Here is a 16,462-nt window from a genome sequence, read left to right as displayed (position 1 = left end):
CAACCAGCTCTATGTAGTGAAACCATGTGTCAAAAAAAAAAAAAAAAAAAAGAGTAATAAGCACATAATCCAGTCACCAGAATGAGGCTCTGGGGGATCTAACAAGATCATGGGAATTTGCATGAGAGACTTGTTTTGTTTGTAAGTAGTCATGCCATGGAAGATTAGTGGTTAAGAAGCTGATGAATCTATAAGGTTAACTCCAGTACTTTACTGTCAGGGGCATCATGTGGATGGACCTACATATCACATGACAGCATCTATCCTGATGTATCCATACCAAGATCTTGATTGTGTGCCTTCTCTTGTCCTTCCATGTACAACAGACTGTACCCAGTCCAAAGCTGGGGCATACCCACAGGGCAGATAGGTTCTTGATCTGTCTGACTGTGGAGAACAAGGAGGAAGCCACTGAGGTATCCAGGGCCAAAACCCTTGGGCCCAGGATCACCAGGTGGACCAGGAGGGCCTGCAGAAAGAAAGAAAACAAAGCCCACAATTTAGGGCATTCTATTTAATAAGCATTTTCTAATATCTGTGTTTCAGCATCATGCTCAGCATCAGGAAACAGAGGGGAGCAGGACCCATCTGCCACTTGAAACTGCACCCCTAGTCTGTCTGTATTTACACAAGAACACAGCTCCTCTGTGTGGAGGAGGGGTGTCTTACAAACCTCTCCCCAATGGTTACTAAGGATAGAAACACCTCCCAGGTGATTGGGATGTATTAGTATAAAATAGAAAACATGAAAATCCCTTCCAATATTTGCAGAGCTGGTATCCAAGGCGAATCTATTCGTACATCCACTTTAAAACTGGCTGAGAGTGGAGACTGCAATGTCAGAGACAAGGGAAGAAAGGGGAACTCTACCTGGTGCTCCAGGGCAGCCAGCCTCTCCAGTGTCACCTTTGCGTCCCGGAGGCCCAGGAGGTCCAGGGATGCCATCCTGGCCCCTCCTGCCGTCCAGCCCAGCCTCTCCTTTGCACCCTGTGGGAAAATTCATGATGATGGTGGTGAAAACTGGAGCCTGTATACCCCATGAACTGACTCTGGGCTTCCTCTCCGCTTTGATGACATGGAATCATCCCAAGTGGATGACATCAGCTTATGACCTCCACCAAGCGACCAGGGAAACTGAGGTTCTGAAAGGTGTGGCAAATTGACCTTAGTTCCACCATGATATGATAAAGGGTTAGATCGTAGCTGTAGCCCCAGACCAGGGAGGTGTTGAAAGGGAGGTTATCCCATTTTCTTCATTATTGTATTGTTGTTGTTGTTATTATTACTTATTTTGCTTTTAGAAGATGTTGAACATGAAATTCCTTTATAATCTAATATTATTTCATGATGTTTTTAAAATCTGGATGGAGGAGTGAATAAAATTTAACAGGATTCATTTTTGTTGGTTGTGTTTGTTTGTTTGGTTGGTTTTTGAGACAGGGTTTCTCTGTGTAGCCCTGGCTGTCCTGGAACTTGCTCTGTAGACCAGGCTGGCCTCGAACTCAAAGATCTGCCTGCCTCTGCCTTCCAAGTGCTTGATTTAAGGCATGTGCCACCACATGCATCTTAGGATTCAGTCCTTAGGAATGGCTTTTTATCAAGGGTTTGGGATGTGCTAGTTTCAAGTGAAACCCTTCATGTGAATTATCAACGGAGTCTTCAGAGCAGTATACATATACAACCCAGTCTGCACTTCCTCCAGAGGGAGAGAGAAACTTAAGCAGGCATGGAGAAGAGCACATCTGGAGTAACCAGGGAGCAAAGGCAGAGGTGGTGTCCATCAGCCACCCTACCCCCTCCTTGACAAGCTGCAGATGCATCCTTGTGGATCTTGGTGCAACTGCACTTGTCTTGCAGGGTGTTTTAAGTGATTGGCTTCCATTTTCTTCTTTGCAATTCCTTAACTGCAGTTCTATGGGGTCATAGTAGCAGCCCATCATGTTTGCGGGCATTTATGCCATTAGAACTATCTGACTGAATTACTAACCCTCTCTCTCCATGTTTCTAGACTCTACTTGTTATCCACCTTCTTGAATTAGTTTATTATGGGCTGGTGTGTGCCACCTTTCTTCCAAATTCATAGTGAGTTCCTAACTACCAGTGGCTTAGAATGTCTATATTTGGCAAAAATATCTCTAAAGATATGATCAAAGCAATAACAAGGCCCTTAGGGTGGGTAAACCAAATCTGGCTGGGATCTTTGCAGGAAGAAGGAGAAGCAGCCACCAGGAAAGGAACTAAACCCATGGCCACCTTGATCTCAGACTTGCCCACCAGAACCTAGGGATGGGGTGTTTGTGTAGCTCTGTGCAAGCATACGGCTGCCAGAGCAAACTGAAATATAGCTTAAGACTGGCCATTCAGCCAAAGGAGGACCAACCAGAGTTAAGATTCCAGCACCCCTGTTGGGTGGCTCACAAATGCCTGCTACTCCTGTCTCCTTAGGAGGGTGGGGCCACTTTACTGGTCTTTCTTCTTGCCTCCTGCTTCCTTAGCACCCCAATGACAAAGCCAAGGGTGTCAGTCAACTCCTCAGGTCTACTGAGATGTTCTCCCCAGCCCTACAGAAGAGACGGGCTTTGCTGATGAGAGGGGTGAACCTAGAAAATAGAGGGCTCGACTGAAGACACTGTCCAACTGTGCTGTCAACCATTCCCCGGCCCTGAAGAAAGCTGCAGGGTCTGGGATTGACAAGCTAGCAATATCAGGGATGACAGGTATCATTTCCTGCCCTGCCCTGCTCTAAGACCCCTCTCTGTACCTCTGCAGTTTAGTCACTGGCTGGGTTTTTACTTTTGTTCCAGTAACTGACGAGCTTGGAACCCTCTGGACCCCAGTCTTCCTCGTCAACCATGCCTGAGCAATTCACAGCCACACAGGCCCTGTTGCTTTTCAGGACAGAAACCCAAAGGAGTCCAGAATGGCAGCCTTCAAAATGGCTATGAATCAGCATCTGCCACTATGGGTTGGCCCAGGTCCAAAGAATCCACATTTCTGGCAAGTTCCCACATGGTACTGATGCTGCTGGTATTGGGGACCACATTTTGGTAACTATTGCTCTAGACTTTGAAGTTTACAACTCATTCTGTCAATGAACTTGGTGGTATATTTTGCAAACCCTCTTTTTCTGCCTGGTTTGCATTTCTCCCTCTCCTTTTTGTAATTTTTCTTCTTATTTCTGCCTATTCTTCTTTTCTAGAAATTAATTTTATTGAAAGTTATACACCCACACACCCACCCTGTGTGTGTGTGTGTGTGTGTGTGTGTGTGTGTGTGTGTGTGTGAATGTGTACATGTGTATTCAAGTTTCCACAGAAGACAGAAGAGTGTATTGATCCCTCAGAGCTGGAGTTACAGGTCTATGTGAGCTCCCCAATGGTGGATGCTGGGATCTGAACTCTGATCCTCATAACTGAGCAGCAAGTAGTCTTAACCATTGAATCATCTCTCCAGCCTCCTTCTGTCAACTCTTAACACCAGACATGGTTCTCAAGGAGCTTATGTTAAGGAAACAATACCTACAGTAATGACAGCAAACAGATTTACTGCTTATTCTGTCATTTGGTGATGTCAGACCATCAGTGACAGCTCATACGTTTTATATTCACCCTCTTTGATGTGAGGAAGCCGAATGCTAGTGCAGAGTACCTGTAGTCAAGTTTCAGAGTGTCACACTTCCTCTCTGGTATAATCAGAGATGCTTAAGCATGAAATATTAATTACCCAGACAGACATGCTTTAGGAGTTGCTTATCAGAGTGAAGAGGTGAGACCACCTTAAAAGCATTTAAGGTGGCCCAGAACAGCAGCAGCACTCAGAACTCTTAGAAAAATGAATCTTGAAGCCTTCTCCACACTTGACAAGACAGGAAGTCTAGGCTGGGGCCAGCAATATGTGTTTTAAAAGGCTCTCCAGGGAGGAGGGGTGAAGGAAGGGATTCGGAAGTTCCACCAGGCTTGACATCCCAGAGGTTAGATGTCCCTCATCCCTCTCTCCATCTCCAGGTAAGTTCAGTTACCCCTGCTAACCTTCAAGACATTGGAACCTATTGCCAGCGGCTCCCCTTTCCCCTTTCTGCAGCTCCAAGGGCAGGGCCTACTTGGATTCATTTATTTCTTGCAGAGTACTGGCACCAAAACAATCGATAAATAATTCATGAAAGTGGTGGTTAAATGAATTATGGCACAATCAAATAATGCAATATTCTGCAGCCGCCACAGACAATATTGTTGGAAAATATGTAATGACACAGAACTAATGGCATGTTAAGAACAGCAGTTTGCAAAACACTGTGGTAGGACAGACGCTTTAAAAACATGTGCAGAAATAGAGTGGACAGATATACAGCCAGCTGTGCCTTTGAAGAACTGTGTTTACTTTCTTTGTTTTTCTTTTTGCTTAAGTCCCTATAAAGTGGTGTGTGTGTGTGTGTGTGTGTGTGTGTGTGTGTGTGTGTGTGTGTAGGTATATGTGTTCGCATACACTTGTGTGTAGGTGTGTGTGTGTTCACATACACTTGTGTGTGTGTTTATTTACATTTGTGTGTAGGTGTGTGTGTGTGTGTTTGCACATTGATGTAGAAACCAGAGGTCAGAGTCAAGTGTCTTTCTCAATCACCCTCCCTTTTGTTTTTAGACAGAGTCTCTCATGGAACCTGACATTTACTGACTTTCTAGCCTGTCTGTATAGTAAGCCTCAGAGTTCCTACTGTGTCTACCTTCCCAGCCCTGGGATTATAGGCACACTGGCTGAACCGAACTCTTTCTACGAGGGTTTTGGGGGATAGGATTCAGCTCCTGGTGCTTATGCAGGAAGAACCTTACCAAGCCAATGTGGTTGCGGCTTACACTTTTCATCACAGCACTCTGGAGGCAGAGACAAGTGGATCCCTGAGTTCAAGGCCACCCTGCTCTACAAAGCAATTTTCAGGACAGCTGGAACTACACAGAGAAGTTTCAAAAAACAACAAAATGAAGAAGAAGAAGAAGAAGAAGAAGAAGAAGAAGAAGAAGAAGAAGAAGAAGAAGAAGAAGAAGAAGAAGAAGAAGAAGAAAGAAGAAGAAAGAAGAAGAGAAGGAGGGAGGGAGGGAGGGAGGGAGGGAGGGAGGGAGGGAGGGAGGGAGGGAGGGAGGGAAAAAAACAACCAAGTCATCTCCCCAGCCCTACAACAAAGTTTTGGGTTTTTTGTTTGTTTGATTTTTTAACTTCTCTTTAGATTGACGCTTTTGCCACTTCTGATAACCTCCCATACCTCTCCCTCACAAACAGGTCTCAGTGTTAGGTGTTTCTGTCCACCAGAGACCATTGTTAACATCTGGAAGCATTTCTGGCTGTCACAAGGTAGGGGTCCAATATTCATGTCTAGTGGGAAGAGGCCCAGAACACTACTCAACACCCCACAGTGAGTGGCCCTTTGCAGAACAGATCACCTGGCCCCAAAGTCACCAGCGCTAGGTTGAGATGGGCTGCCCTGTGCTACAGCTGTACTCAGGGCATCGTGGCTTCCTTCAAGTAGTTAGCACACACCTTCTGTGACCCAGATATAGCATGAATTGCTAGAAGGTTTTATTAATAAAATCAAACCTGAAGCAAGGTATTGGGGTGAACGCTGAAAGATCAGAGAAGCAGAACAAGCTACAGCCAACCTCACCTCAACAATTCCTCAGCTGATCCTGTTTCCTCAGACTGGAAGCCTCTGAGTCCTCATCCAGCATGAATTTCAGCTGAACTGTGCTGCTCAAAAGCCTAAAAGCTTAACAGGCCAAAAGCTTCTAGTTTCTTGTCCTCATACCTTATATACCTTTCTGCTTTCTACCATCATGTCCTGGGATTACAGGTGTGAGTCACCATGCCTGGCTGTTTCCAGTGTGGCTTTGAACTCACAGAGATCCAGATGGATCTCTGCCTTTGGAATGCTAGGATTAAAGGCGTGTGTGCCACCATTTTCTGACCTCTGTATCTAGTGGCTGTTCTGTTCTCTGACCCCAGATAAGTTTATTAGAGTGCACAATGTTTTGGGGAACACAATATCACCACACCCAGATCCTTGTGGAGATCCATCAGTAAGCAATGAGAATCCTCCTCCCAGGCTGCTGTGGTCTCCAGGGTGGGAGGAAAACAAGTGATACAAAATTTCGTTCTCCTTCCACATCCTTTAGCACCACACTGAAAAGAACCACCTCCTTGCAGTCAGGAGGTGGAGGAAGTAAGAGAGGGGCGGGTCACAGTCTCTCTTGATCCTCTGCGCACAGACGCTGAACTCAAAGATGCTACAACTAACTGGTCTGTGCTTTCCCAACGCCCAGCACTCCTTAGCTCAGCAAAACTTGCCCAAGGTGGGCAGAATGTGCAAGAAGAAAATAAACCACGTGGAGAATACTTTTTTGCCATCAGTTTGGTGTGTGTGCTAATAAGGGTCCTCCCACCCTGAGAGCAACTGACCAGGGCTCATCAGGTCAGTTCCAGGAATGTAGCCATCAACAAAATCTAGAACCACATTCCCTCTTCACCTCCATCTTCTAAGTGGCTCCTTTCCTTCTCTCTTCTCACAAGCTGTTCCTGCTCTACTGGTTCCCCATTCAATTGTTTTTGGTTGTTTCTTTTTTTTTTTTTTTAATTTTAATTTTTATTGTTGTTACTGTTCAAAACCAAGCCATTTACTCTGATGTGCTATGGGGTTTCCAAACACACCCTCCAAGAGCTGGGCAGATCTAAAAGATTTAAATAGGAGTTCAACACAAGAATAGAAAGGATGTGTGGATCTAGAATCCAATTCCCTTTATGCTGACACACAAAAATGCAAAAGAAGAAGGAAGTTTTCACAGATTTGCTGCCCTGGGTCATTTAGAGTCCTCTTGAAAAACAATATCACAAAACACATAGATTTTTATTACAACAGTTAACTCGGAGAAGCCCATACCTGGTCCAGGGGGTCCTCTCTGTCCAGGGTGCCCCACAGCTCCTTCTGGTCCTCTGGGACCTGGCACTCCAGGAAGTCCTGGGATTCGAGGACAGGAGTCCACATCGACAGGAGGCCCGGGTTCACCTGCAATTGGAAGCACTGTTGTATAAATGGGTTCACGTGCTTATGAACCAGCTCTGGGAAAGGATGGATTCCTGCCACCGTCCTAAAATCTGAACAAGAATCTTCAACTGTCCAGTGTAAGCTCCACAGTGGTGGGAACTTGCCTTGCTCCCTGCAGAGACACACACAAATCTTCTAGAAAGCCTTTGTGGATTAAGTGACTGACTGCTGGAATGAGAGATGGACAGCCAGTAAAAGCAGAGATAGAGATTACTCACTCTTGGCTGAGATAACAATACTTTGATGTTGTTGTTCAAGGGATTTACAACCTTTGTGCCATTTTTCATCAGTGAGCTAACCACAAATGTCACTGTAAGAGGAACTAGGTGTCCCCAAAGCTCAGCTTAGTGTGTTTCTAATTCATTATACTGGAACCAGGTGGATTTGCCTAGTATCAGTTTCCCCTATGTAATTCAAGATGGCCAGAGGCGCTTGTGCCATGGTTTTTCAGTCTTGAATGGATGTTGGAATGGTCTACAGTGGCCACAAAGCTAAACCGTTACATGTCTCCTCCCCTCACACCCCCCACATCCTGGAATACTGTGGTACTTGGTAGTCTCGGCTGTACCCTCAACTATGGGCTTAATAAATTCAGCTACAAGAGATTTTCAAGTATTTTGCCGATGGAACACCTGGGAATTTCTGAGGTGAACTCCAAGGCTTGGTATGATTTTAATCCTTCAGGTGGTTCCAGTATCAGCCAGGGCTAAGAAGCACCAATGCAGAGCTTAGTTCAGACCGGCACATTAGAATCATCAGCCAGTTAATCAGAAAGCAATTTCTGAATCAGGAGGTCTGAAGCAGGATCTGATGTGTGCGTTTCTAGCATGTTCCCAAGCAAGGTGAAGAGCACAGACCAGGCGTTCTGACCTTGAGGACCATCGTACTGAGGGGGCTGACACTCTTAACATATTGCTAGTATTCACATCAGGACAGGCTGCTTCCCAAGGCTTCAGTAAGTACTCAGAAACATCCCACAGGAGCCAAAAATACCACTGAGCAGTACCAAGAACAGCAAAGAGATACTGAAGGCCTTGCGTGTATCAGGGTCTATGCGAAGCCCTTCATCACTCCACTCCCCAGACTCCCCAGACAACCATGCCACGTGCTGTGCTTTCAGACTGTCACAGGTAAGAAAGCCCCGGGGATCTGAGGCTTCAGGGTTACATTTTATATTTATACAGCCCAAACACTGTAGAGTCCAGATTACAATCCAGAAGGCTCTGGTTCCAAATGTACCTTCCTCACCAGCGTAATCGCACTGCCTCAAGCTTGTTCTCTCTCTATTTCTCTGTGTCTGTGTCTCTTTCACCTCTGTCTCTGTTTCTCTGTCTCTCTCTGTCTCTCTGTCTCTCTCTCTGTCTCTCTCTCTGTCTCTCTCTCTCTCTCTCTCTCTCTCTCTGTGTGTGTGTGTGTGTGTGTGTGTGTGTGTGTGTGTGTGTGTGTGTGTGTGTGTGTTGTGGATGGGACCCATGGATAGATACTCATGCTCTACCATTGAGCTACATCCACAGCCAAAAAACTCTTAGTATATGTGTGATAAATTATAAGAAAATTAATGTTTAAAAACACACCATTTTGTGGGTTACAGTTTTCTCAAAGTTCATGCAAATGTGCATAATGGTTTTAAATAGCAGCAGTGAAGGAATAAGGTGACCTGGGAAGCTCTGTGCATGACCACAGAGTATCGACCCACACAATACTTCCTGTGCTTTTTCAGAATGGACCTGAAGTCTGCAAGCTTCTTGGGATTTAACCTTTCATAAACATGGCATGAAACTACAAGCAAATGAACCCAGAGAACTTTTCACAATATGTCCAGCTTAAAAACTGGACTTTGTAAATGTAAAATTGGACTTTGCTGCAAGGCTACTGAGAGAGATGAACAGGAATGTCTCTTGTTTTCCTGGGATAAACTGGACCTTTCCAAGAAGAGGCTGTCTGTTTTAGTTATTGTTTTGGCTTTTTGAGGTAGCGTCTCACGATATAGCACACGGCAATTTGGATCAAACAATCTTCCTGCCTCATTCCGACAAGTGTTAGTATTACAGAGGTGTGACACCTCTCCCATTTTAGCTGGGCTTTGGATAAGGGGTACGATATTATCTTCGAATGAATTTCAACTTATCACACTGAGAGGGCAGAAATAAAAATCCATTCAACAGTTGTTTTAATTTTAAATTATGAATATTCATCCTGTTTTTCTTTATCTTTTCATAATATAGGAGCCGAAAAAAAATAGATAAAGTGTCTCTTCTAAAATCTCTAAAAGTAATTTATGGGTCTGTTTTCAGGGTGATTTTCTTCAGGGTAATAACAAACACCTGGAAAGAATAAATACACATCTTCACAATTTATTTCTTTTTTCTCTTTTTTTTTTTTTTTTTTTTGGAGGTGGGGTGGGTTTACAATTTTCTTTTAATTGTATGTATGTGGCGTCTGATTGCATGTATGTCTGTGTGTCACATACATGCCTAGTGTCTGTGGTTGCCAGTTGGAGCATCCTAGCCTCTGGAATTCAAGTTCTAAACAATTGTAAGTTGCCATGTGGATGCTGGGAATCAGACCCTGGTTCTCTGAAAGAGCAGCCAGTGCTCTTAGCTACTAAGGTCTCTCTGCAGCCCCCTTTTGGTAGACTTTTGAGAAAATGTCTTAGTCTATAGCTCAGGCTAGCCTGGAAGACATGAAAAATACTTTTGCCTCAGCTTCCCACCACACATGTCTGCTTTTCACCCCTTGAGAGTATTTTTTATTCTCTTTAAAAATGCCAGATACAGAAATCACACATTATTTTACGCAACAGACTATTGTGTGAACATTTTATTTTTAACACACAAACAAATGTTTCCTTAAAAATAGACTTGCCTCTTATTGGGTATAAGGGCCTGTCTTTTAGTAATGTTGATGCTGCTCATCTTGGAGACGTTGTATATGTTTACATTGTAGGAATCATCAAAGGAGCTGCACTATCATGGGTTGTGGCATTCAACAATGAGAGCACCCATACTGAACTGAAATTTTGTGAGCTGAGTGCCTATTTCACCCTGACGACTTGTAATGAGGGCCACCACCAGGACACTAATATGAGGTGACTGCAATGAAGAAGCCGAGACATTAAAACCTATGACTCCAGAAACCCCATCTACACCAAAAAGTGCAGCAGCTTAACTCACAAACACCATGGAAAGGGTCAACGCAAAAAAAAGACAAGGGAATAGAGTCAGGGGAAATTATGCATTTCACAGTAACTCTTACCTCTGCAGCCTGAAGAGATCCAAAGCCGAAAATGCAAAACGGAGGTAACGGTTTTCACATGGTGGAAAGAAAATTTAAATTTGTGAGTGAGGACAAAAGTGAAACCGATGTCTGAGAACATAAATAATAATTTGAGGGAGCGTTGGTGACAAGCAAGAGTGACAGCGTTGTATTTACATAAAGCATTTGCATCATTGTGATTGACAGAAGCCGCTATGATTTGGTACTAATGGAGTTTTCATCTTTACAAGGACTTGAAATGAAACTCTCTGGAGAAACCGACAATTCTAGCTGATTTTCTATGGTGAATGTGTCCTGAATCAGTGAGTATAGGAATTATGGCACTTAAAGCCTTCTGGAAATTCTGTATTAATTTGTCACATTTTATAGATTATATGCACAGAAAGGAAGCAAGAAGAATCCAAGTACCAGCCCTCGGTCTCGCTGTACTGTGACCCCGATGAAGTGGTGTGCTATGTTTGTTCCTGGGATTAAAGTGCCACAAACATTGCAAAACATTCCAAATTATCACAGCATATCTATGATACTGTTTTGGGGATGTTTAAAGACATTACTTCCACTAACCTTACATGTATATGTCTGTGTGAACTTTCTCTTCCCAGTTCCTCCTTATGATTAAAGAAATACTGGCTACATAATAATTAAGTTAAATAGCCTCCCATCCCATAGGAACTACTGTACTTTTCAGAAAATAGACATCTATTGAAATTCGGGGGCAAGAAGTAAACATACAGTCTTAAGAGCAGTCAAATCCTCCTCTGTTTCATGGGTGGAAAACACACAAATATTTATTCCTTTATAAATAATATATGTGATGCCAGCTCTTAATTCTTAAGCATATTTGTTCTGACAGTTTATCAGATGTGAGATTTGATGGGGCAATTGAAAACAAATACACTCTTTATATCAGAAGAGCTTAACTCACAATGGTTTCTGAAGGCTGGCCCGCATAAGACTTTACTTAAATGGGAGGCTGTATGGGCATGCCTTAGGAGATGATGGCCACCAGAAGCTTACCTGGAGGGCCTACGGGCCCTTTTCTGCCTGGAGGACCAGGTAATCCCTTCTCTCCAGGTGCTCCAGGAAGACCAGGTGGCCCTGGAGGCCCTGGGAATCCCATGGGTCCTAAAGAAAAGATAAGGATGAGGACACAGAACGGATATTACAGTGACTAGAACTGTTTTAGCATCTGTAAAGTTCTACTCCAAGAAAGAGCTGGTGTGAGGGAGATGCTTTGCCTCCTTCTGGAAGGCTAGAAAGCAGTATCTCCGTGAAAGAATCTCAGTGGTTAATGAGGAGGGCTAGCAAGCTGAGACAACATGAAAAAACATAGCCCCCTATTCTCAACTCTCTCTGGGGACAGCAAAGGATCAGAACTAAGTGGGAAGGAAGGAAGGAGCAGTACCTGGGGCTAAGGTGTCTGCATGGCTGAAGGTCTCAGCCCTGTCTTCTTCACCATGTTATAATCAGGCCCGCCCAAAGCAACCTCTCAGTGTTGGTCCACATAGGTGCTATTTAAGTTTGTGCTCCCTCTATCCTCTGGTAGATACCCAGTACATATTGGTAGATCATAGAACTCTCTGCCCTTGCTATAGGAAAGCATGGACTAGCAGATGTAGAATGGGAGTGGAACAGGAAGCATGGATAGTGGTTCCACTGATACTTAATTTTTAAAAATTGTGTGTGTGTGTGTGTGTGTGTGTGTGTGTGTGTGTGTGTGTGTGCATGATGGGGGGGGACAGGTGCATGCTACAGTGCATGTGTGGAGGTCGGAGGACACTTTCGTGAAGTCAGTTCTCTACTACCAGGGATTAAAATGAGCTCATCATCACAGCAAGTGCTTTTGCAGTCACTGAACCATCTCACCAGCCTCATCTACCACTATTTCGAACGTCCTCTCTGCCCTTGGCTAGGTCCTTCGATTAGCTTGGTCTGCTATTTCCCCAGCTCTAAAGCTTATGTCCAGGTGAAGATGCACACTCTGGACCTAATAGCTTCCTTTCTTCTCCTGACCGCCGGAGCCTTGGCACATTTGTCTGATGTTCATAGTCAAGGAGCAGAAGCCCGCAGGTTTGAGGATGTAAGCTGCAGCGTCACAGCTGATTTTATGTAATAGAGATAAAGAGGCAGCTATACACTGCTGCATAGATGTGCATCTATGTACATAATCCCACAGACAGCCTCAGCACTGGGGCTATTGCAGCCTCAGGATAATTTTGGTCTCCCCTCTGCCTTAATCTTTTGCTGTATCTCATACTAGGTTCAGAAGTAGGGCAAGGTGATAATTTCTGAGCCCTTTTTGGAATTTTCAAAGATAGTTTATATATATATATATATATATATATACATATATATATGTATATATATATGTATATATATATATATATATATACAGCCCTCTTATGGAAATTGAAAAATGCTCACTAGCCTCTTTTCAACAAAAATGTTCCAGAAAACACCTATTCTTTCCTAGCTACATATGTCTAGTGAGCACATGAAATGTGGTCAGTCCACACTGGGCTGGGATAGAATAAGTCTGAAACACACACTGAGTTTCGGTGGCAGGCAGGGGGTGTGGCACACTGGGGAAAGGAACAACAAACGGCAGGGTCTCCTTGGTAATTTTATGCTGGTTAGACGTTAAAAACAATAATAGTTGGGCACATTTTATTGAATAAAGTACAAGGGCTATGGTGAGTGGGCATTTTTGAGACATGGTCCTACTCTATCGCCCAGGCTGCCCTGGGAGGCAATATGCAGCTCAAGCTGGCCTTAGCCTTATGGCAATTCTCATGTGTCAGCCTCCCATATGTTGGGATTGCATACATGAGCCACCACACCTGGCTAGTTTCACCCTTCAGATGTGGCTTCTACATTTTAAAATCACACGTTGTATTTCTATTGCTCAGTTCTGGTTCAGGAGATTCATTCTCTTTCTTCTCTAACTTAGCTATTTATTTAAGACAGGTCTTATGTACCCTAGGCTAGCCTCAAACTTGCTATACAGCCAAGAATTATCTTGAACTCCAGATCCTCCTGCTTCTAGCGCCCAAAGTGCTGAGATTACAACACCACTACCCAGTCAGGGACATGCTGGGCATCAAACTCAGGGCGTTCTACCAATTCCAGCCCCTGTGTATCTTTCTTTCAATTTTTATTCCATCTTGAGGACTTTTTAGAGGAATCAGGACATTTTAGAAATTACATCATTGTTTCCAGAAGAAACAGGAATGTCATCATCATAGGCGGGAAAACAACACCCCAGATCCTAGAGCAAGGCAAGGAAGGTCTTCACACACCACGGAAAGAACAGCCAACATTCATACCTTTCTGGCCATCTTTGCCATCACATCCTGGGGCACCCTGACACCCTGGAGGGCCTGGTGGGCCTCGGGAGCCCGGTGGTCCAGGCAAACCAGAGTCCCCTGGATCCCCTTTCAGAAGGTCGACATTCCCAGGGGAGCCCGGAGGCCCAGGTGCTCCTGACACAGGGAGGAGGCAAAAAACATTCTTTCAGTCAAAGACAAAGGTGACTATTGGTGCTTGGAGAACTTCTTAGGGAATGAAATACAGTGATCTGCAAACAAGGGATGCAGAGGACCAGAAGCACAAGAAAACCAACGGTATCAGAAGTGAAATGCAAAAATGTGTGTTACAGGGTCTAAGCTGAGAAAAGTTAGGTTAGTAACTGTTGAACTAAATAGACCTCTTTCCCTTCTGAACTCTTTGGAAGAATCAGCTAATGGTTCGTATCTTCAACCATCTCATTGTTCTAACAGGTTGCATGAATGGATGGAAGGATGCATGGATGCATGGATGCATGGATGAATGGATGCATGGATGGATACATGGATGGGGTAGGTTAGTGGGTGGTTAAATGGATGGATAGATGGATAGGTGTGTGGATGGATGAGTGTATGTCCCTTGGGTGGGTGAGTGAGTGGATGGCTGACTGGATAGATGAATGGGTGGGTGGATAAATGTATGGTTGATTGAATGGATGGGTATATGGGTTAAAGGTTGGATGGATAAATGGGTGGATAGATGGATAGATGGGTGGATGAAATTGTACTAAAATATAGCTAATGAGAAATGAATGTGCCCCCTAAATTATAATCTTATTTTAAAACAAATATCTATACATAGGAGTGAGCTGACCCCAACTTTATTCTTACTGAGCTTCTGTACCTCCTACCACAGTTTTTACTGCTTTTATTTTCTCTACACAACCCCACCCTTACTAAGGTATGTGTCTCCATATAAGAGATCTATGAGCCAGTGTGAATGTGACTCACCTATGCTCTTCACCTGCCACCTAGACACCTACCTAGTCTATCACTTTAAAAAAAAAAAAAAAAAAAAAAAAAAAGCTGTTAACAATTTCCAGAACTTGCCCTGTCAGAGTCCATTTCTGTGCAGCAGTGAGAAAGGCCACATGCACTGCTGGCAGCCCATGTGGAGACTTTCTGTGTACATGGCATGCCCTCTAGACCAGTGGGCAGGTGCTAGAGAACAAGGAGAGCATGGCTCTTTCCTAGTGGGCACTTCCGACAGGTAGTGTCAATCAATCTAGTGACGGAAAATGTTTGTTTCACCTCTGTGTGTACCTACACAGCAGAAGTCTATTGCAGTTGACATAGAAGGGGGGGTTATGTTCCGGTCCTGGTCCTGGGAGATACTGCTACCAGGTACATCTCACTTAATCCATCCGCTAAGTTGGTGGAGCTGCTTTGGCACTTCTCTGGGTGATACTACAGCCATATCTAGCTGGCAGTTTCTAAGGAAGGAACCACTGCCATCATCTGTCGCAATGCCGTTATACCTCTTGGGCCATCAGGGCCGGGAGGTCCCCAGTCTCCAGGAGGACCTGGATCAGGGATGTCACCTTTAGCAGCTCTTCCTGGGGCACCAGTGGGACCAGGTGGTCCTGGTCTCCCTGTGGAAGCACATGTTCATATGTTAGCCCCATCGCATCTGAAATGTTTTGAACTAGTTCTTGAGGAAAGATCAAAACATGCTGCTCCTTACCTGGGGGTCCTGGGAGCCCTTTTTCTCCAGAAAGGCCTGGAGGAGAAATTCCTGGACTCCCAGGGTCTCCTCTCTCTCCCTTTAACCCAGGCATTCCCATTGGCCCAGGTGGACCCATTTCATGCAAACCTGAATGAGAAAAACAGCACCAGTATTGCATCTTTGTATTTACCCTTGTCACAGAACCTGAAAAGGACCCACCCCGCAGCAGGAGTATGGCAGAGGAAGTGGCTGGTTCTGCAGAGAGAACAAACCTGGTTGCCATGGTGCTCAGTTCCTTGAATCTCCATTTCTTGTTTATGACCCACCATACTGACCAACCACAAATTTGTTTTCTTTTGTGGTTATGTCCCAAATTTTAAGAAATATTAGTTTCACACAGCAAAAAACACAAGAGACAGTAGTCTGCCATAATTTGGAGTTTCTCAGTGAAAGGGGAGACAATATCTTTGGTTTCTTGGAAGGGTTATATATCTAATCAGACAAATTGGAAGAGCCACCAAGCAAATCTTAGGTGACCTAAGTTACTTTTCAAGTATCCAAAATCCATAAAGATTCTGTCTCTCTCCAACAGCAGAGTCAAGCCTAGCTATAAAATCCTTTTTCTAACAAGTATTCAGATTTACAAGTTGGATTCAGCTACTATGTCTGATGTAGGCTATTTCAATGGGAAAATAATACAATAGACACTTTTAATGGAATAAGCTGAATCATAGTGGTTGAAGATTAACCTGTCTGTGATATCAAAAATAACGGCAGGTTGGGAGCTGGAGGATGGCTCTGCAATTAAGAGCACCTGGTGCTTTTCCAAAGGACCCAAATTTGATTTGAAGTGCCCATGTTGTACCACTCACAAATAATTGCCTGTAACTCCAGCTCCAAGGAGAACCAACACCTCCAGCTTTTCTGGCACCTGTGATCACATGCATATCACCCCCACATAGATGCACATAATTGAAAATTATAAAAATAGAGTTTTAAAAAACTAATGGGAATTTATTCAAGTAATTTTCCACAATAGCCACAGTAAAGGGATGTTAGCACTACTAATTAGATTAATGTGATTGTACCAGT

General features: G+C 44.1%; 1 protein-coding gene across 1 annotated transcript in view; it reads right to left on the bottom strand.

Moving 5' to 3' along the window:
- Col4a4 (collagen type IV alpha 4 chain) overlaps positions 1–16,462 on the bottom strand; it is a 120,575-nt gene that overhangs the window by 7,036 nt on the left and 97,077 nt on the right. The window contains exons 40-47 of the mRNA XM_028874138.2: positions 15,389–15,517; positions 15,183–15,296; positions 13,687–13,842; positions 11,378–11,485; positions 10,340–10,348; positions 6,920–7,045; positions 871–987; positions 281–469 (exon numbers count right to left, since the gene is read on the bottom strand). Coding sequence (XP_028729971.1) covers positions 281–469; positions 871–987; positions 6,920–7,045; positions 10,340–10,348; positions 11,378–11,485; positions 13,687–13,842; positions 15,183–15,296; positions 15,389–15,517 — 948 coding nt within the window. The remainder of the gene's footprint in view (positions 1–280; positions 470–870; positions 988–6,919; positions 7,046–10,339; positions 10,349–11,377; positions 11,486–13,686; positions 13,843–15,182; positions 15,297–15,388; positions 15,518–16,462) is intronic.

This window comes from Peromyscus leucopus, chromosome 13, assembly GCF_004664715.2.
Source record: "Peromyscus leucopus breed LL Stock chromosome 13, UCI_PerLeu_2.1, whole genome shotgun sequence".
Classification (NCBI taxonomy): Eukaryota; Metazoa; Chordata; class Mammalia; order Rodentia; family Cricetidae; genus Peromyscus; species Peromyscus leucopus.
This window is presented reverse-complemented; position numbering and strand designations above follow the sequence as displayed.